The sequence below is a fragment of the Copidosoma floridanum genome, unplaced genomic scaffold, assembly GCF_036245765.1.
Source record: "Copidosoma floridanum isolate Cflo_tuat_1 unplaced genomic scaffold, Cflo_Japanese_pri ptg000013l, whole genome shotgun sequence".
Taxonomy (NCBI): Eukaryota; Metazoa; Arthropoda; class Insecta; order Hymenoptera; family Encyrtidae; genus Copidosoma; species Copidosoma floridanum.
Window position 1 is genome coordinate 32,614,798 of NW_028321890.1, and position 20,977 is coordinate 32,635,774.

Below are 20,977 nucleotides of genomic sequence, written 5' to 3' on the forward strand. Positions count from 1 at the left end.
AAAACGAAAGTTTTGCTCATAAATCTGTTTGAACGCGTGACACAGTAATTTTACGGTCCTTACGCAACAGCTCTCGCGCACACAGGTAAACGCGCTCTCTTTGTCCCCGCAGCCAATGACAATAAATATACAATTAACAATTAATTGCAAGTAAAGCGCGTTGCAGAGAAAGTCCTTTTTTTTCCCTCCCTAGCCCGCTCGGCTCGATATTGTATATGCCGGAAAAGAGAGTCGACTCTCTTTTTTTTTTCCCTTTCGGCGAAAGAGCACCGATCGCGATGCATTAGCCGGTAATCTCGAAAATAATATTGCGGAGAAAAGGCCGCTAAAAAACTCGGGACGCAGCGAAATAAAAAATAACAACAACAGTAAGGGAAAAAAAAAAGAAAAAAACGCGGCGTACGAAAATATCGCTTCGCAGAAAAGCCTTCTTCTCGTCCTTCCCTCTCCCGCTCTTTCCTTGTGAATAAATCTCGAAGCGTGCAAAGAAAGAGAGAAAAAAAAAATAGCTCGAAGCGACGAGATGAGGAGGCAAAACTGTACGGGCAAAGTATTCCAATGGAGAAGTGGAAAAGCAAAAACAACAGCAGCTGGAGATGAGAAGAAGAAACTAAACGCTGCGAGAGATTGTGGCACGAGAAGGTAAGTATTATCATCGATCGAGAATAGAATTGTCGCGGTCCTTCGGAGATGATCGCACGCAAGAAAAGAAACGAATGCACTACAACGCGAGCGCGAAGGGAAGCTCGGCCTTCGTAACTCTTTGTGTGTGTGTGCGCGTGTAACTCAGCGCGAGCTAGATAGATAATCTCGGCATCGACGTACAATCCACGGGCAAAATCGCACCTGGAATGTACACGGACTTGAAGTACCCGTGTGTGAGTGTATTAGCGAGAGAAGCGCGGAGCTTCGGTGGCTCGATTGCTTTTGTAGTACGTGTATACGTACGAGTATCGGTGTTTTTTTTTTTTTTTTTTTTTTTTTTTTTAATGAGCGCGCAATAACAGTGCGGTGTGTGATATACACGACCGCACCGAATACGGAAAAAGAATAAAAAATGGAGAAAAAAACAAATTTCGCCTCCGTTAGAGATACAGGAGACGAGAGTCCTTGGCGAGAGAAGGGGGGTTAGAGAGACAAAGAAGCTACTCCGAGCTTTTTCCGTTCTTTCTGCTGCAGCTGTGTTTTGTTGATTGTTTTTTTCCCACGTACAAATCTTTTTTTTTCCTTTAGCGAGTGGACGAGCAAAACGAGTTTTTCGACGGATTTGAGCGTGCGGCTTTTCGTACGAGATTCCGCTTTGGCTGCTTTCAAGTTCGCTATTCGTAGGATCCTCACACGCGTACAGCAAAAAAATATAAATCATGCACAAAAAATTTTTTTTTTTTTAATGTACAACTTAGCAACGTATGTACTGTGGTTACTCCAACTTTGACCAGCTCTCTGGGGATTGTGAAAAGGTTTCACTTTGTTATCTTGAAAATCTAAAAGTGCCCCGGATGAGTCTCTCTCCCTCTGCATAAGTATATAATTATACCGGGGGCCAGTTGAGGGAAGTTCCTCGGTAAGTATAAAAAAGTGGGACACGCGCGTTAAAAAAAAAAAAAAAGAAAAGATCACCACGAAACGAGTCGTCGTGCATATACGTCACGTACGTGTGTAACAATCAATAGAGTACTTTTCGGTTTCCATGCGCTTTGTTATCAGCCAGCGTCTCCCGAAGATTGCATTGGCGGTCGAAGGTGTAAACGGAACAAGGTGCGCTTATCTCCGTGTATACGGGATACATTATACGTATATGTACTTGTCCTAACGGAGCTAACGTTTCAATTGAAAAACCCGCCCGGTTTACCCCCCCCCACCTCACCGCTCGGGTGTATCGTTACAACATGTATCTATATACTCTGTATACGCATTTTTTTTCTTCATCCGAACCAACTACCTCATCGTCTTTGTCTCTATTATTAAGAAAAAATTCCTCATACAATTTTGATTTCACCATTTCAAATGGAGTACTAAAATAGTATATAAATAGGTTTATGTATCAGTATAGGCAACAGGTGTCAATCGAAGCCTGCGGGGTATTATCATCGTGCAGCGGAGCGCCTAAATATATATATATATATATATATATATGTATCTACGTATTATATACTTGTGCAAATTAATTTATATCACGTGCGGCCGTGACGCCAAGTAGCGCAGTATTTGCGCGGAGAAAAAAAATGCACCGTGAATGTTGAGAAAATGAAAAAGGAAAAAAAAAAAAAAAAAAAAAAACCAGAGTTAAAACAAGCGTGCGCGCCATAAAACTCACGCAATCGCGGACTGAAATCGTGCAGATTTCTTCAAAAAGCCAGTGTTGTGTAGCATACAAGTGAGCGCGAGGCTGCTGTATAGAAGAAAAAAAAAAAAAAAAAAAAAAAAAAAAAAAAAAAAATACCCGACAAAGAACCGCAATTGAGGACTGGTGTGCACATATACGCACAAGCGACCAAGGACGACGCGAGAGACTATACCACTCGGAATCCATCCGCGGAGATGACGTTCGCGATGGATATTTCTAAAAAAAATACCGCGTTCAACCCTGTGTATCCCCCCCACCCCTAATTTTATATAAGTATATACACGGGCACACAGTGAGACAACCCAGTGCAGGACCCCCGAAGTATCGTGGGTACCATTTTCGTGCCTATATTGTTTGTTATTGTTTCAGAAACTGTGTACTTTTTAACCAAAATATTGGTCCATGAGGAAGATACCGAAATAGAAACAACGAAAAAGTCTCCAGTGGCCATCACGAAGCGTCGACCTAAAAAACAAAGTCACTCGCTTCTGAGTACACGAGTGGCATCACCTATAACTTTTCTTCAAAAACAGGGCACCAAGTATATCGTTGAATAATTATATGCACTGTGTGGCACGTCCCGTTTTTCCATACGACATCATTTATACATAAACATTATCTGGATAAACAGTTAACACAATTTGATGATCATTTTTAGTCCAAACAATACATGTCTCGCTTTCAGAGCGGATGCATATTCTTTGAACGGTGCCTCAATACCATATTTATATTGTAAAGTGTATTTTGCGTTGGGCATTTAATATATGTAATGTGGCCTCAAAGCATACAGTAATAAAATACATATTGTGAACTGCCATCGTTTGGGTGATATATATATATATACCAGTGGAAAAGTCCGGACGCCGGACGCGTCGGTAATTTCAATGGGCAGTGCAAGCTTCTTTCAAAACAAGCGGATCCACATACACACACACAGGTACATTTATTCTGATATCTCAGAGCGACACAGTTCAATCGAGACCTTCAGCTAACATATATAATGTAACACATATACGTATTACTCTAACAATGGATCTCCAAGACAGTGTCTGGCAGCTCTCGGTGCCGCACACGTGTATATACATATACAGATGTAAACTAAAAAAAAAAAATAAAAAAAAAATACCGAGATTACATTTATTTTTATCTCTTCTCTAACAAGCCGTCGGCAGATACTGCAGCAAATGCGAGAAGACCGATTTCCAGGAAGCTTGCATCGGCACGCGCGCGACGCGATTCGCTCGACCGATAGCTTATCATATTCCATCCGCTCGCGCTTGGGCTAATATTAGATCAATCGCGATGAGTAATAACTTTTTTTTTAATTGATTTTATTGATTTCTTTGTGTCGTTTTTTTTTCTTTGGTAACAATTTGATGCGATTGATTGCCTGCAATGTACATCCCTACGATTCGTGCATGTGTATTTATATAGGAAACCGGCCAGTAAAAAGCCCCAAATACCGTACTCACCGAAAATTCTCACGACGCAAGCTCCGGCTGCTCCGCAAGTCTCTCGCGACCGACAACAAGAGGCGCACAGGAGAAAAACCGTCCAGGAGTTTACCAAAAGAGTATAATCATACGCACACTGGAAACTCCCGCGCACCCACTATTTTTACGAGACTATACGCGGCGTTCCTGGCCGAGACAACACTGTCACGACTCCGAAAAAAAAAAAAAAAGGCTCGAGCGCCGAGAGAACGAAACAATAAAAGAAGAACAGGAGCGGGGGCAGACGTAGAGGAAAAAATATATATATATAATCTGGGCTCATATGTGGTGTACAAGCTCCGAATTGCCCTGACACGGAGCGACGGCAAGCGTCGTTCCAACCGCACTCTGCGCGAGTCAAAGTGACACTGACAGTGGTCTGCTACTTCACTGGCTGGCGCTACTGCCGCTCGCGAGAAGCAGCTCTCCTCCGGCACGCATATATATATATACTTTTTGTTGCTTTCCTCGCGATAAGTGTATATATATATATGCGTACAACGTGGTGCTGTCATCGTTCCGCTATCACCACATGGCCGGTCAGCCGAGCCGACCCGGAGATGCCCGGGATCGCACGAAGTCCTGCGCGAACCTGTATTATTTCAACGGGGAATCACGCGCTTTATTTGCTATGCGTGGAACGAGGAAAAAAAAAAAAAAAAAAACCCGAGGGAGATGAATAAAAAAACTGAGAGTCCGTGGAGCAAACACGAGGATGAAACTTTGAAAGTCTGTGCTAATGAAAAAAAAAAAAGGCAAATCACAGGATATATTTCAAACGAAGCACAAAAAAAAAAAAAAAAAAAAAAAACGAGGTCTGCGGAATGCACTTTGTGAATAAATATTTCGAGCACGCCGTTCGCCCGACCAAACTGAATTATTTCTACTGCGGCGAATGAGAAAAGCCTCCGTAAATAACTCGCCGCGCCATATAATGGAAATAAATATACACACTTATGCATGTTTGTTTGTGACCTACTACAGCGATTTCATTTTCACTTAGAATTTCATTCGAGCACATTATATTTGTCGTAACACATCGCGCTCGGGTGTGTAGCCGCAAACGACCGTTATCGGTATATTAACCGGGAGGGTGTATAAATTATACAAATTACTCGTTAACGTTGGAAAAAGTTCCTCTTATGACCGATGGGGGCTATCGAGTCTGCGCGCGTGAACCAAGTGTTTTTACAATCACTTGGAATTCCGCGTGACGCTTTATACGCGTTCGATTGGTGTTTATTTTTGTCGAAGACGCGCAATTTGATGTAATAACTCGTTAATTTTTTTTTTATTTTTTTTTTTTTGTCTCAAAAGTATATTTCACAATGTGACTCAATCGACGTATTTGAAAACTCGCCGAATACATCCGATTTTCCAAAAAACGTGGAGAGAAAAAAAATAAGATACGTGATGGAAAGGAAAGGAAACGGGCCCGCGATGCCCCCTCCCTTCGCTCGCGATCAAAAAAACCTGTGACGTTATGATATTCCGAGAAAACTCGATGTCACAAAAATCAGGAGGAAGGGGGCATACCCACACCAACATCGACGTCGCGTCGGTGTACATTATAATATTGCGTCACGCTGGCTTTTGTGCAGATTAGCGTATACGCGAAGCGGCTCGTAAATTCAATTAAAATTATCGTCCGTCCAATATCACCCGGCCATGCACGCGCTTATTACACGGTTACGTATACATACACAATATCTTTATTACGCATAATTCAATTTTACTGGGGCCCCGGCAAGAGAGTTCGCGTTTTTAAGTACGTATATACATGTAACAGCGCAGCAGGAAGAGAACAACGCTGTATAAATATATACATATACGTAAAAAGCAGCGCGCCATGCGGGAGCCCTGATGAAATTTATTCCTCGTTTGCTCCCCTCGCGTATTCACAAACTTTTAATTATCGTGTGCCTGTACGATTAACATAAATATGAGCTTTGCCGGTTACGGTAGCGTGTATAAATATGCACACCCGGGCTTAAAAAGTTTGGGGTATTTGAGCAACTCAAATGTTTCTTGCATAGCTCCGATGGTCCATCGTAAGGGATAAATAACAAAACGCATTTCAAACGACACGATAAGTCACGTTTGTGCACCGAGAAAATAGATTATAAAACAAGTTACTGTACTGAGACAAAAAAATAATAATAAAAATTATAGAGAAATTCCAAGAAAAATTACCATTCCGTACATAGTCAATCGAGTGGAAGCAGGTAAAAAAAGGAAAAATTATTATTTTTAACAGAGAAATTTATTGTTTTACCAGTTAAAATCATCGTTCGAAAAGTAAAAGTTAAATTTCTATGCGAGAAAGTAAATTTTATTAACTGTTCTAACCATAATTTTTATTATAAAAACAATAATCTTTACTGTTCAAAATAATAATTATTTCCTTTCTTGTCAACTTGTATCCGATTTACCGTCTGGAATGGTAATTTTTACGGTTTATCTGTATGAGTCCACTGTCTAGGGGCTTTTTACTTTTGGCAATCTGATTCTCATTATTGGCTCAAAAAAGTAAAAAAATCACTTTACGTACGATAAAAAAATAAGTGTACAACAATAAAAAGTTTCTAGACAACGGAATCATATATCAGCTTTTTTATGACTTTTTTTTCTCTCAGTGTGCGAGAATAATGATAAATTTTCCGAAATTGCGATACGAACTGTATCTTTTGCGACAACGGAGTTGGATTTTAAAAATACGCGCGACGTAGTTATTATTTTTTTTTTCCTCAAGTGCTCGAAAACTGCCCTGTTTCCGGTTCGGATGCGCAGAGAATTCCACTCGCTGGTATAAACTCGCATCGGGACCAAGTGGGTGTAGTAAATGTATACACCACCAAAAATCCAGGATGAGCTTTTAATCCACATCCTTATACTCCAGCCCGAAAATCAAGCCCATTCGATACAAATTCAGCAAAGAAAGACAAAAACAACACCCGAGTGCAGAATATATTATATTAAGTTTAGTGCACGCTCGAGGTAGAATAATATAAAGAGCAGAGTTTATTAATTTGCGACACGGCGTTGCTCAAACGACAAGTGTACAGTACGCGCCCGAGGAAGGATATACACCGCAATTAACAAACAATGACTGCTGTTGCCGTCGTTGCACCGCAAGTGCAAAGTAACAGAAAGAAAGAGAGATAAAAATGAAAAAAAAAAAAAAAAAAAATACTCGTTCGCACACAAAGATCACAAAAGCTCTACACCCAAGCTGAGCCAAAGCGACAAAGCCATTGTTCCTCTGTTTTGAGAGAAAACTCACGCACCGTTATTAGGTACACGTATATACGTGCCGCTTAAACCATTATCATCTTTTTCGGGCGCAAAGGCACATAAAAAAAACGTATATATATATACACTTCGAGGACACGCCCACGGATGGACGGCTTTCTTCTTAACGGCTATTTGTCGTCTTTGGCCAAAAATATGTCGGGCGGAGGAAAATTGTATTTTTAGCGGGTGCGCACCCGACGATGGTTTTCCGAGCCGGTGACGAGGACCTCGCGAGCGATTGATCGAAACAGGTGTGTTATTGTCGGGAGGCTGTTGAACTCGATTTTCGGTTTGAGCGGTTCACCACCGCGATAATATTTTCACGCATCGGCCGCGGTCTTTGAACTCGGTCCTCCCTCGGGGCCTCCATTGGGAGAGAGACGTCGGTAAATACTACTCTTCTTATCTCATGTTCAGGGGCGAGTGCAATTTTAATGACAATTACGTGCTTACGAAGTCCCACGGTGGGTCATTGTACATGCGTATCGAAACATTTTTTTTTTGTTTTTCATTTTTACCGCAAAAGTGGGTACCAATATGTATAACAGCGAGACATTCTCTTGTACGGATTGCCGCGTGTGCGTATATATATATATATATATATATATATATATATATATATATATATATATATATATATATATATATGCAGGCTCGTTAATCTTGAATTGGCAAGTATAATTGTCGGGAGACACGGAGAGACGATCGATGCATGCAAGGCGACATTGACTGATTCGCAGAATCTGCTAGGCTATACCGCTTTATATTACCTGTTTTCGTTTCTTTGTCGCAGTCCGACTTTTTCATTCAGTCGATTGCGATTGATTTATCTTGATCTTGAGCGATACTTTGATACTACTGGTTTTATTGAAAAAATAAACTTGTCATGTCAATGAAGCACACTATTCTGATATCGAAAGGAACAAGAGAAGGTCATACATTTTTTTTTTTTTTTTTTCCAAGGAAAACAAATTATTTCGCATTGGCCGAACTTTACACAAGAAATCAGTGGCAATTGACAATTGAGATAACAAAAGGATAGTGTGTGTAACAGGTATAGTTAAATTTAAAAGATGTCACGCTTCGAGGAAACATTAAATATTAAAAGTAGTGAGTGCAGGTACTGGAGTTGGTAACAGTTGCACTTGATATCAGCTACACAATTTATAAACAGATGCCAGCTGTGGGAAAGTATCACTCGAAAAACAGGATTCCAAGTGTTGAAACAAGAATATAATAACAATGATAATGAAATGCCTACTGTATGATTAACCTATTGGAAAAAAAAAAAAATGTTACGCGGAAATAATCCCTGTTAACTTTCCCTGGACCACAAAATAAAACGTAATTAGGTTACATTATACGATGAAAGCGAGAGAAAAATCTAATGTTGCAATTATAAAACGAGCCTCGGGGAAAGAGACATTATAGCTGCAAGTGCGAAAATTAAGCCGACGGCGCGTGGCGTCAAACGATGCGCGAAGGGAAAGAGAAGAGAGATGCCGTCGCGCTCGGACTGAGATAAAACACGAACCCCGGCGCCAGCTATACTATCATATGTGTGGGCGTAATTTTTATTTATTATTTTTTATTTTATTTCAATTTTGACGCAGTTTTTATTGCATCCCACTTTGCTACTTATCGCAAAAACATAATTTTGAAATGAAAAAAAAAAAAAGAAACCGTCGACCTGATTTCGCATTGTTTACCTTGTTGTTATCGCTTATCGAGCGACGCGTATTTTCCGCAGACTCGAGAAAACAAAATCCCATGTTTGCCAGGAGGGACAGAAAAAAAAAAAAAAAAAGAAATTAATCGAAATATCCGACAGACTGTCAAAGTCGACACTTGCGGTACTTTCCCGAGATAACAGCAGCAACAACAACGGAAAAGTTGAATAGTCTTCCGATGCCAAATAAAATATTAATGACGCACAAAAAACAGTGTAAGCGCACGCAGAGTATTTTTTACAATACACAGTAGGTATACCTACGGGGAAAGAAAGTCGATTAACCTCCATTGGCGCTAATTGGATTTTCGCCGTTACCACATTTTTGGCGCACAAAGAGAGATGGAAAAAGAGGAGGTCGAGCGCGATCGGGACAAAGGAATCGAGGAGGAGGTTGTCGAGGTGAACGAACGTGCGTAAGTAACTATACACATGTATCGACCAGAGAGAGGTACATATCTCCAGGGAAGAGGAGACAGGGGGAGAGAGCCCCCGTGAAGGAGCGCGTGCATCGGGGAATTCCCGAATTGAATGCGTAACTAAGTAGTAGCCTGCGTTGCGCGTCAGCATACCCATACCTACACTTGCACGGAAAAAAACGGGCCTCGCGGGGGATTTACAATTTTGGTGATGCTTGATAAGCACGACACACACATGTGATTCTGATATAATAGCTGATACATCACGATTCACACAATAACACGTGGATCTTCGCTCTATATTTGCCTTTCGAGCGAGCCATTGCGCAATTAGGCGTAATCGCATTATGCCAGACAAATCAGAAACAAAGTTGTCATCCTAATCTATTCTGATTTGTGGAAAATTTTTACAGTTTACAGATCGATGTATCCATTGTACCTATATGGATAAGCGTATAAAGTGTATGCTTAATCGATAGGCTAAATTTATATAAACTTGAAGAATAAATCGTGCCTAAAACGCATCTCAACCCTCATGTATATAAGTAACTACATGCAAAAAACACCGATGGCCATCACACGCAGAAAGATGTGTAGAGATGGGGGAAAAAAGTGAAGCAACCGCACGCAATTTAGAATACCTGTCGCTGTCCACGCGTAGCAACCAAGACGATCGAAACGCATCGGCTGCCTCCTGCGAAGAGGACACCAAGTGTAGTATCCTAAATCAAAGACGGGGTAGGGGTTTATTCACGTGGGAGGTTACGGAGAAACGGAGAAAAAAAAAAAAAAAAAAATGGAACAAAAAATGCCAGAGAGTGAGAGCGCTCCCGGGCCCACTTTCTGCGGCCTGACCTGCTCTCACTCTCTCTCTCTCTCTATGTCCTTGTGTACAGGGAGGCTCCGGAGAATTCCTGAGATGTGACGCGATCGCGAAGGCGTTTCCGTCGCACGCTGACCGCACACATACATACCTACAAATAAACATGTGTATGCGTGTGCTTTTCTTTTGCTTTTTTTTTTTAAACTTCCAATAAGTAACGCTGCGCATATAATGTATCGACTGCATATTACGAGGCTGACTGTATATGCAGCTTCGTAATGCGTGGAGATTGCAAGTCCACCAGTAGCCAAGTGCATATTCTGCCCTTTGAATGATAATCCGATGGTTAATTTGGTCCATCTTTTCTTTTTTTACGGTATAAAAGGATGCGCATACGCGTAACTCAACCTCGATCTCTACGCGCATTGGGTGATAATTTTGAAAACGAGACGTAACATCGCCGCGAAACGCGGGGGCGTAAATTTCCAACGCGATGCCTAAAAAGCCGCACTAAAATTCGCTCGCATACGCGAGTACTTCCATGGGTGCTACGGGGTCCCGGGTGACGATAAAAATCACACACGAGAGCGGCAATAAAACGGAGTACGCTCGACCCCCTCCGCCCTTGTTTTGCTCTCGAATATTATTCGGAAGAACCGCGCTGGCTCTTCTCTCCCTGCGTTCCCACATATGAATATATAGAGAGAAAATGGACACGGACGCGGTGCCTCCGAGTGAACGTAGTGAAGCACACACGAGCGTGAGATATTATTCGGTGATTTTTCGAATCAAGCTCGGATGCACCGACATCCATCTTCATATTCATACGTATAAAAGACAATGTTTAGCAACACGGCTGTATACATATACATGCGGGCACGCGATCGCGCTTCTACGCACATAATGTCTCCATGCGCACCCTCTACTTACTTTTTCTTCACGCCTGAGTGTTCGTTTGGTCGGTCTTTCTCCCCCCCCCCCCGGTTTCGATGCTCACTCGGATGAATGAAAGGCACTCCGTCATGACATCTCGGGGCGAGAAATGATTCTTTTGAATGTTACGCCTGAGGGGGCCATCGACCGCTCCGTCGTTTCACTGAGTACCGAATTTCTCAAGGGTTGGGTGTACACGCTGCATCCACACTATATGATTATTATACGTGTATACACAAGCTTCTTTCCTCGGAGCGACGGGGGACGTAATATAATAGTGGTATCCAAAATCTTCACGCGTTCGTTTTACTCTGTACTATAAAGATGGGTATAATAATATATCGTGTGATATGATGAAATTGAAAAATTTATCTCATCCCGGTGGGTTGAAGTATTATAAATTCAAGCAGTGATGTGTTTTACGTTAAAACATCGGTTGGTACATCAAATGCGCGAAGCGATGATCGATCAATTAACTTTCATGCGTGCGGAGAAATAATATAAAAGTGGAATATCCATTTTCAACGTGCGTGTGTGCACGAAGGCAGAAGAATATTACACCTCGAGTGCACGTGTGCAGCTGCGATCACACACCTTGCGTTAATAAAAAAAAAAATGCGGAAACGTGTGTGTACGTATACCAAGTGCACGCGTTGTGCACACGTTGCTATGTGTATGTATATGCAACGAGGATAATTTGAATAATGAAAACAGGCGGGTATAGGTATATACATGCGAACTGTAACTCGCGAGACAAACGGAATTTGTTCGTGAATAAATGGGCACGGTATTGAGTGCCATTTTTTGTTTCCAATTGACTTTATCATTAATACGTGGGTGTTTTGTACAAAAATTCGTGTTTTAATATCCGAGAGTACCGCGACTCTCCGCGAGAGAACAACAATTGCAAAACGCGCTCAATCGGCATTGTTGTTTGCAAGGGTGTGTGTATATTATATTTCACCTACTTACCGAGCACACGTGTGGGCTTATCAAAACTCCCAAACGGTACATTTGGGACGAAAAGGAGCAAACAAGCGAAAAAAAAAAAAAAAAAATCCACGCGCCGCGAGCGCTTATCCGCCGATAAGGAGGGGTGGCGAAAAGAGGCGAGAGAGTTTGTAGGTAGACCGGCAACGATTCAAAGAAGCCGCCGTCGTTGTTGCCTCGACGCGGCTGCAGTGCGCGGAAATCGCGGGCTTGTAAAGGCTCTTAGCGGGCGGTCGGTCGCGTGGCGGTTTGCTGAAACCGCGAGCTCGCAGGCGCTGATAAGGCACGCGCGGCAATTAGTCACGTGTACGTGTGTGTACCTATGGAGTTGGCACATTTGCGAGAGGAGGAAAAAAAAAAAAAAAAAAACTGGAAAATCGCAGAATCGTGTAGAATACACGTATAAGTGTAACTAATGCAGGTTTCTCGAGGATAAGAAAAAAACCGCATTCGTATGGGTAATATGTACGTAATATTGCAGTTCACTCCATCGGGGAGTGCAAGAGAATTTCGATTTGTGCACCGACAACCTTGGCTTAAGCGCTCAAAGTGGGTCTGGGTATATTGTATATTCACGAGAGGGCTACAATAAAAATTTTTCTTTGAATGGGTTCAAATAGAGTCTCTGGGACGGCGAACTCTATTGTTCTTGGTCTGGAAAATGACGCGTTGGTCGTTAAAGTTTAGGAAGCCATAAATATAGAAATCAAACCAACATAGTGCATAGCGTTATAGCTTTCGCACGTAAAAGAGATTAAAAATTATCTAAAGATCTTGAAGACAAAGCAATAACCGTCGCAACTTTATAATGCAAAAGTGAAACTTCTCACCCTTGGATCAAGTCAGCTTTCTCTGTTTCTAAGTTCATCAAACGGGTGGTCAGTAACTATTTTAAATGAAAATCTTTTAGTGTTATAATACGTGTCATGATCAGAAAATTTACCAACGACCCGCTCTCAACAAACCTCGTAATTGGCAGAAGAGTATTTATCCGGTGTGTCAACAGTAGTTTCTGCTTTACCGACTCGCCTCATTTATAAATTTTAATCATCAATGAGTTTAAAATTATTTTAAAAACCAAGAGAAAACATACATACTACACATACATACATACTATGGCACGTGTGGAACTAATAATAACTTTTTTTAATTTTAAAATATTTTTACGCTTAGCCTTGTACTATATGTAATGTAGCGAGTCGTAAAGGCGATATTTTAAATTAAACAAATAACAAATAGGATTTTGGGGATAAGCTCTTGCCGATATGTTGGAGTTACGTCAAAGTATTATTTTGACAATTACCGAGAAGGTGGCTGATAAACGGTGAGAGTTTTTCCACGCACGGAGGCACGAGCTCACTCCAGGGAGAGCCTATTGATTTCCAGAAAAACTTTCATCGCTCGAAATTACGGCAAAAACCGAGATAATACCTGACTCGCTGTATATCATCCATACAAAACAAAACTCGTTAATGATGGCCTTGGAGATAAAGATATATATTTGGCCACAGTAAGACAACGTCATTATATTATAGCGTCATCCCAAAAGAGAGAAAGTACTTGGCTGAGACGCTGACGTAAAGAGGCGTGTGGACGCGCGTGGATTAGTACATGCACAACTTGCCTCAGTGCGAAACGGTTACATTTCGATGGAACTGACCTCCCGTCGAGGTCACCAAAGTCCCGCCACATGTGCGAGAAAGAATATATTAACATACTTTTTCTTTCCATCCGAACTGATGCATTATAAATAAGACATCGACATACTCGCGGTTGCTCGATCGGCCGATCGGGACGATTTGACGTCTGGTGCCATTATTGTCCTCTTATAGCTTCGTTAAGTATCGGCAAGACGAAAAATTTGTCTCGTACTTTGCCGCCCAATCAAATCTTTCAACCAACGTGACATCTTTTTTTTTTGCGCACGATCGTCACCAGAAATTCCCTATACGCATAAACTGCTGTACCGATCACGATCTCCCTATATCCTCCGAAATCCCTGTCAAAATTAAAACCATTCAATCATCGCGATCAACAATATTAATAAACAACCAATGAAATAAGTAACCACGTGAAGTTAGAAAAAACCGGAAACGATTGAATCACGCGTAACAAGCCTGTAATATAATCACGGCTCGCGCAGATGGAACAAATTAAGTTTCATTGACTATTATGAACTACAGTATAGCGGAGCCGCGTCATCGCCTCGAAGAGACAGCATCCACGAATAGGTACTATGTATAAAGTTCACGTAAGTAAATTTGGTACGACTCCTCGATACTCTCGAGCGCCATGCATATAAACTCGTGATGAAAGGAGATTGTGGTGGTACTGCGTGTATATACACATTTGTCCGGTCATTCATGAATCGATGGCTGCGCGGACTTCACTATGCGCGCGAGCGTGTATATTGAACTAACCAAGTGGGTACATCAACAGCAGCCGGGAGAGCCTAAGTATATACCCATAGTAGTGCCCTTATTAAAGGAGCCGGACGTAGAGCACTATAATATATGTATAAAAAAAAAAAGTATATACATGTTGTGCTCGCGATGCGGTGACTCACGTGTTATAAGCGCGTGTGGAGTAATGTCAAAGAGAGGCGACGAGCGAATCTGAGGTATAGGCGCTGCGGAAATAGACGGCGCCTATCTCTCTCTCTCTCTCGGCCAATTTGTTAATATACTGAAGCAAAATATGCATACGCGAAAGCTATAGCATTGGTATCCTCGCTTTTTTCCTCCTGCCTCTTTTTTAAATTGTCGTCTTTTTTAATTGGCGTTTCCGGTTGACGCGATCGCAGCAGCAACAAGTGTTACCGAGAAACGCGGAAAAAAGATTGTTCATTTTTTTTTTCCTTCGCGACATCATCGTTATTGAGAGCACGTTATCGATTCGAGTTACTAGTGACCCGCGCCGCTTATATAGATTTCATCCATGATTGGAGTTGTACAACAGTCACGTGTGTAATATTGTTCACGATGGTACACTAAGCTTATCTCCTGAAATTAATTTTTGTTATAGCTTCCTCCTTTTTTAAAACTCCGATTCTGATGGGTAACTTAAAACCAAGGCTTTTTCTTCAATTAGTTTTGGTATTATACAGCAAAGCACTTTTTTTTTATAATGAAAATGTTTAATGTTCCGATTCAATGCTACAAAAAAACTTTGCTTGCAAGATACATCTATACAATAGAGAGCGATTGCATAGTGTTTTTTTCATTTAAAAAAGTTTTTTTAAGTCTTAGTTTTACTCTAAGGTGATTATAGACGATCCAGTGCATAATACGTACGGATACACGATACCAATGATTCCTAGTTGAGAAACAATTTGTCAATTCGGTTTGCTCCGTCGTTATCTTTAGATCAACTATTATGTGGTACGTGATGTTTGGCATTCCGATTGAAAATCTTTAATTGAATACCGATTCAGGTAGAAAAAAAAGAAAAAAACGAAAATCGCCACATTCCTAGGCGTATGAGTCACATCATTTTTTTATCAATGAGGCGAAGCGACAACTCCAGAGCAGAGTTTAGTAAAGATAATAACTACGCAACGAAGCAACAGTGTCGGGCTGTTATCACATCAGCGAAACTTTTATTATTAAGGAAAATCCGAGGACTGAGTCATCGCTGCGTACCAATGCACACAACTGTAAAATATTATGATATACTTATCTTCTCTCGCTCGTTATCTGGGGCACATGATTAGGTTTAATAGATAATTCATGCAAATAAACAATTAAATTTCACTAAACATTCGATGTGTTTTTAAATACACAGAAAAAAATCGAAACGTCATAAAATTAATTTTCTATTTTCGAGCAGACCCTACTTAAGTTTTAACCGTCTCATTAGGTAAGCGCTTGCCACGGGGGTTTACTCGATTCTTGTTCTCCTTATTTTTATTCTGGGGTTCACCGGACCAGAGAGCAACAACTATTACATGTTTGCTAAAAGAAAAATTGCCAAATGTTTTTTTTTTTTTTTTTTATCAGAGCCTGTACGAATGCCGATTTCCTGTAAAGTTTATCAGCCTTTTTCCAACGTTAATTCGCAACACCAACGAATTAAAAAAAACTCAAAATATCCAAGAAGAAGAAGAAGTGATGAGCTTAATGACACACGCCTCCAACCACTTGACGGAAGAAAAGAAAAAAAGGCGTTAGACGACACGGGACGTATATACCCCCGGAATCCAGAGGGAAACAAGAGAAAAAAACTCGCGCAAATTAAGAGAGCGAGCGCGAAAAGAGGAAAAAGGGGGAAATTGTCGCTAATAAAAACTGATAATATCCGAGCGAGGGCGCGCGCCACGGGATTCCTCCGTGGCTATATATGCTACGAAATAAAAAAAAAGTGGGGAGGGGGTGTGTAAAACAATATCCCCGTCGCTGGCACGCGAGTGATATCACCGTAGCACGCGTGAGATTTGCGCGGACCGAGCGCCAGTCTTCAATTCGTTCATTCATTCATATACGCGTGTACACGGCGACGAGGAAAAGTCGTCGTCGTTCGAGCTAAGCCATCCTAATTGACGACGCCGGGGTTAACGAGCGTTAACTCCCCGTTTCCTGTCAGATTTAAGTAACTGCTTTCCATCGCGTCTTTTCTTCTTCTTCTTCTTCTTCTTCTTTTGCTGCTACTGCCCTCACTTCCACTCTTTTTTCTTATTTTTCCATTTCGCTCCGTACCGAGGATATACCTATCTACGTCCCCTCCCCCCCTCCCTTCCAACCACATTTTTTTTCTCTCTCTTTCCAGCTGCACGCGGGTGTCCTTAATTAAATGCCGTGTCAATGCGTTTGCACTTCATTGATTGTCAAGGATTTTCTCTTCGCCGTCTGGACGAAGACGATTTAATTGGCGCATGCACAAGTAGTATACGGGGGGGGGGAGGCTCTTTCTCCGCGCACTACATATACAATAGCTCTTAATTGAACGACGCAAACTCGATGTAGATATATTATGTTTTCGTGCTTGTGCGCTTTTTTCGTCGTCATCGTTTTTCCTTTTGCGCGATCGTCAGATATACCCACGCCGGGAAAGGACTATACATTTGAATGTAGGTTACACGGACACGTGTGATGGATATTTTTTTTTTTTTTTTTTTTTTTCTAAGCCTAGGGTTGCAGTCCATATACTGTTGTGGTGAAAAAATATTTATTTGCAACAACCACCGACCCTTACACAGCTGGGCCGATAACAATTTTTCCAAGGTCTCGCGAATGAAAATGAAAAGCCCCCTAATGTATGTATACCTTTCCAGTTTGATTGTCCAATAAATCGCTATGCGTGTCCCTTCCCATAAAGTTTCACCGTAAAAACTGTGCGACGAAAAAACTTTATCCCGACGTAAAACGAGGCGCGCGAGGAGGGGGAGTCCGATTTAATCGGGGGGAAGCGCAGCTATAAATCCTCGATTCGGCGAATAAAAGCGAGGAAGGAGGGGCCCACCGAAAATTCTCTCCCTCTTTGGTCGCGTGTGCGCGGTGTATAGAGTTGATGTAAGCGATTGCATAATGGACGACGGGCGGCTTCTTCTCGGAAGCAGCGAGGCCTTCACGGCACTCCGTGTGACGTCGCGCTCGGTAATTGCAATCAACGAGGGCGTAATAGGTGCACCTGAACTCTTCTGGTTTTCTCGCGCTCATTCGCGGCAAGCCAGCGGCTAGGTGTGCGTATAGGTTCAACAGCTCGTTTCGTTTTCTTTGATGCTTTTCACTCGGAAACAACAGAGTACAAGATGCTAAGCAGTTGGATTTACTCTAATGGCGGATTTTTCGTTAATTGCACGAGATAATAATATAATCAACACACCGAACCAACTGCACGAAAAGTATTTCTGGAGTTACAGAATTACTTTTGTACAACACCCGCCGTTGTGACGTGTTTGCCCTCCCGTGAGCAATGATTTGTTAATGAGATATTTTTTGTTCATGCGTAGGTACGTGATAAGACGCTTGACGTAGCTTGAAATGCAATTTTCTCTACAAACAATTATCGTGAGTCAGCTGTAATTAACGTCTTTCGACAACAGTTTTGAGGCGACACGCAATATTTTGGACGAGTAATGCAACTCGATCGCAAACCAATGTGTATACCATTTGACTCGAACGATCTTTTCACTTGGCATTTTATTGTAATTTTTTTCTGAACGCATAAAAAATACAATTTTTTTTTTTTTTTCAAAAAAGGTATCCATCTCGAAAAGTTTGGCGTGCACGACTATTTGGGAGATTGAACGTATTTTAAACATACTGCGCTGTTACGTAATAATATTAAAAATTACGGTGATACAATTGACGATTCGGCGGAAGGAATGTGTAACGCACCGTCCCGGCTTTTGCCCCCTAAATTGATTTTAATTGGGTTTATAAATGGAAAGTGGAAGACGACGGGCGAACCGCTCGTTTTGAGGGTCTCGGTTCCACCCTCCGGCAGCAAACGCGTACTCGAGGTCTGTACTCTTTTGCTCTCGACGAACGTAATTTCAATTTTTAATGGCAATCGGAAGCTCTCGGGTACTTTTGGCCATCGTAAACCACAAAGCGTAGAGTTCCCAACTTTCACTTTTCCCCAAAAATGGATAAGTAAGCGTTTGCGCTTCGGACCAAGTCGCGTTCCAATGTATACCATTATTTACAACTCCATTGTGATTTCAAGAGCATCACAGTCATCAGAATGTCACGTACGCGTGTGCGCTCGCCAAGGTCGATCTAATTTATGGATCAGAACAGCGGAAGGCGTGAAAACTTCCAGTTCAAACTCGAAGCAAATAAAACTTAGCACAGGTAGCTAACAGCCCGTGATAGCCCCATTGCGTTTTCCCCGAGAGCAAACGGCCCGGCCCTATCATTGTGCCAATCCAATGTTTGTTTTCATACTCTCGTTGTTTTCGGATACCACCAGAGTTCGGAAATACTTATACCAGGACGACGAAATTCAATGTGCTCTCTATAGTGCTTTTTGTTTGTCTTTACCGATAACCATCACAGAGCCTCTTAGTTCTTTTGTAAATTATAACAATACTTCGCGGGAACTCGAAAACTAATGGTTTTCAATTTCGGTTGGTATGAATTAGGAAAAGCGCGCTGATACTCGTCAAGTTTACACGCGACATTGACCTCTTGGCCGCAAAGTTTTTATTTCATGGGGAAACTTTTTGATTATATTTCACTGAAAGGCAGCGATTCGACTGATTACTGACTAAAAATTCTGTTGTTAAGTATTCCGTGCCACCCTCATACTTTTTCATCCTTTCATCCCCTACGAACTTTAGCCGAGACAAAATAAGCAAAAGGGGTCACAAAAAAAAAGGGACAAACGTGGAAGAAGTTAGAGGAGCCCTTACCATGTTTTTGTCGTCTCCAAAGTCCCACATGTCCATGGTGTTGATAGTGGGCGGATACAGGGAGCACATGTAGTTGTACTGCTCGTCGGCGTAATTGTCAAATAAGACCTCGTTTGGCACGAGCTGCGACATCTGTGGGCCGGTTATCTTCACCTCCGTGACAACAATCCGGCCGCGGATTCTCTCGCTCGGTCGAAACAAGTGATGAGTCGTGCAAGAGGCAAATAAATGCGCGCGCTGTGTCGCGCTTCTTCCAAACGATACGAAATCAAACTTTCAACGGATCAACGATAATCGTCCTTTTGCCTACCGGTGACCGCCACTTGTCAATTAATGACCATCCAGTTCTCTCAAAATGTTTTGATTGTAGAAAAAACAAATGTTTTTTTTTTTTTAATGTTTTTAAAAGGAACACATAAAGTACACAGATTGTCCAAAAGTAACAAGAAAAACGAGCGACACGGAGTGCCTCCCGCACAGGTCTGCGTCGTTTGCTCACTAGACGAGAACTGCGCTACAGGAGTTAACGCACTGACTGAGCCGAAGTGCCGAACAACGTGACCGTCCGAAAGCTATATACCATACGGACGTGGGGCGCGCACGACTCTACCCATATTACTCCCCCACCATCAGGAACGAGAGATATACGGTATACCCGCACGCGCGTGCCTTTTCTCTTTATCTCTCTCTCTCTCTCTCTCTCTCTCTTGGACGAGCGTGCAACCACTGGCTGCTGCTTTAGTGTGTAGGTATACGTGCACACTTGTGGGCACTTTGACTTGGCTCTGCCAGCAGCGCCAGTCGGTGGTAGTTTTGCTCGCAACTGTCGTATATACAGGTATAGCGATAATAGGCGTTCTCGACTGATGTGACGTCACTGGGACAGTCCCCTGCTCTTTTTTTTGTTCCCCCTTTGGTTCGTTGATATACGTAGTTTCGCGCGATAGCGACTCCCGCAGCCAATCGACGAAGAAGCGAGGAGGAAAAGGGTGGGGGAGGGTTTCATTTATCAGAGCTAAGGAGGGAAAGAGAGACACGTCGTATACCTACGCGCAACCGATTAGGTTTTGATCCGAAGATGATAATGAAGAAGAAGATGGTCGGAGGGGAAGGACTTTCGGATGTACACGCTTTCTTGTGCTTGTAATAAATTAAAATTTTTAAATGGCTTTATTTTTCTTCGGTTGTTTGTATATACGGTCAATCGGATGTTTAATTCTCGACAATAATATTTAGATGGACACTTTCCGAATGAATCACAGATGGTATTAGGTGGAAAAGGCGTTTGAGCGCTGTTTTCCGCGATAGTATGTACCTACTTGCGAAGGTGGGCACGTTGCACCCAAGTCTCGGTGGAAAGTTTACGCCGAGAGGGTAAATATTAATTTGCCGTCAACACCGTGTTTTGACTAAAAATGAAAATACAGGAGGAAAACCGATGCGATTGATTAATAAAAAGTTGCCCAAATGCAAACAAAACGTTATCGCAGACAGTGCGTGAAACGCTAATCGGTAACTGTAATGTATACGCGTCGAAGATGAAACAATAACACACGGCTCTTACCAGCCTTGAATTGGCAGCAATGCGTTCGGTT

The 20,977-nt window shown here is 42.0% G+C and overlaps 1 protein-coding gene across 3 annotated transcripts in view; it reads right to left on the bottom strand.

The window, feature by feature from the left end:
• kay (transcription factor kayak) overlaps positions 1-20,977 on the bottom strand; it is a 53,762-nt gene that overhangs the window by 16,846 nt on the left and 15,939 nt on the right. Inside the window, exon 1 of one of the 3 annotated variants that reach the window (XM_014350470.2) lies at positions 19,383-19,961. The exons of 1 other annotated variant lie outside the window; for it this stretch is intronic. In XM_014350470.2, the coding sequence (XP_014205956.2) occupies positions 19,383-19,514 (132 nt within the window). In that variant the 5' untranslated portion in view covers positions 19,515-19,961. Of the gene's footprint in view, positions 1-19,382; positions 19,962-20,977 lie in introns of those variants that run through there. One more of the 3 variants, XM_014350471.2, reaches the window with a different exon arrangement.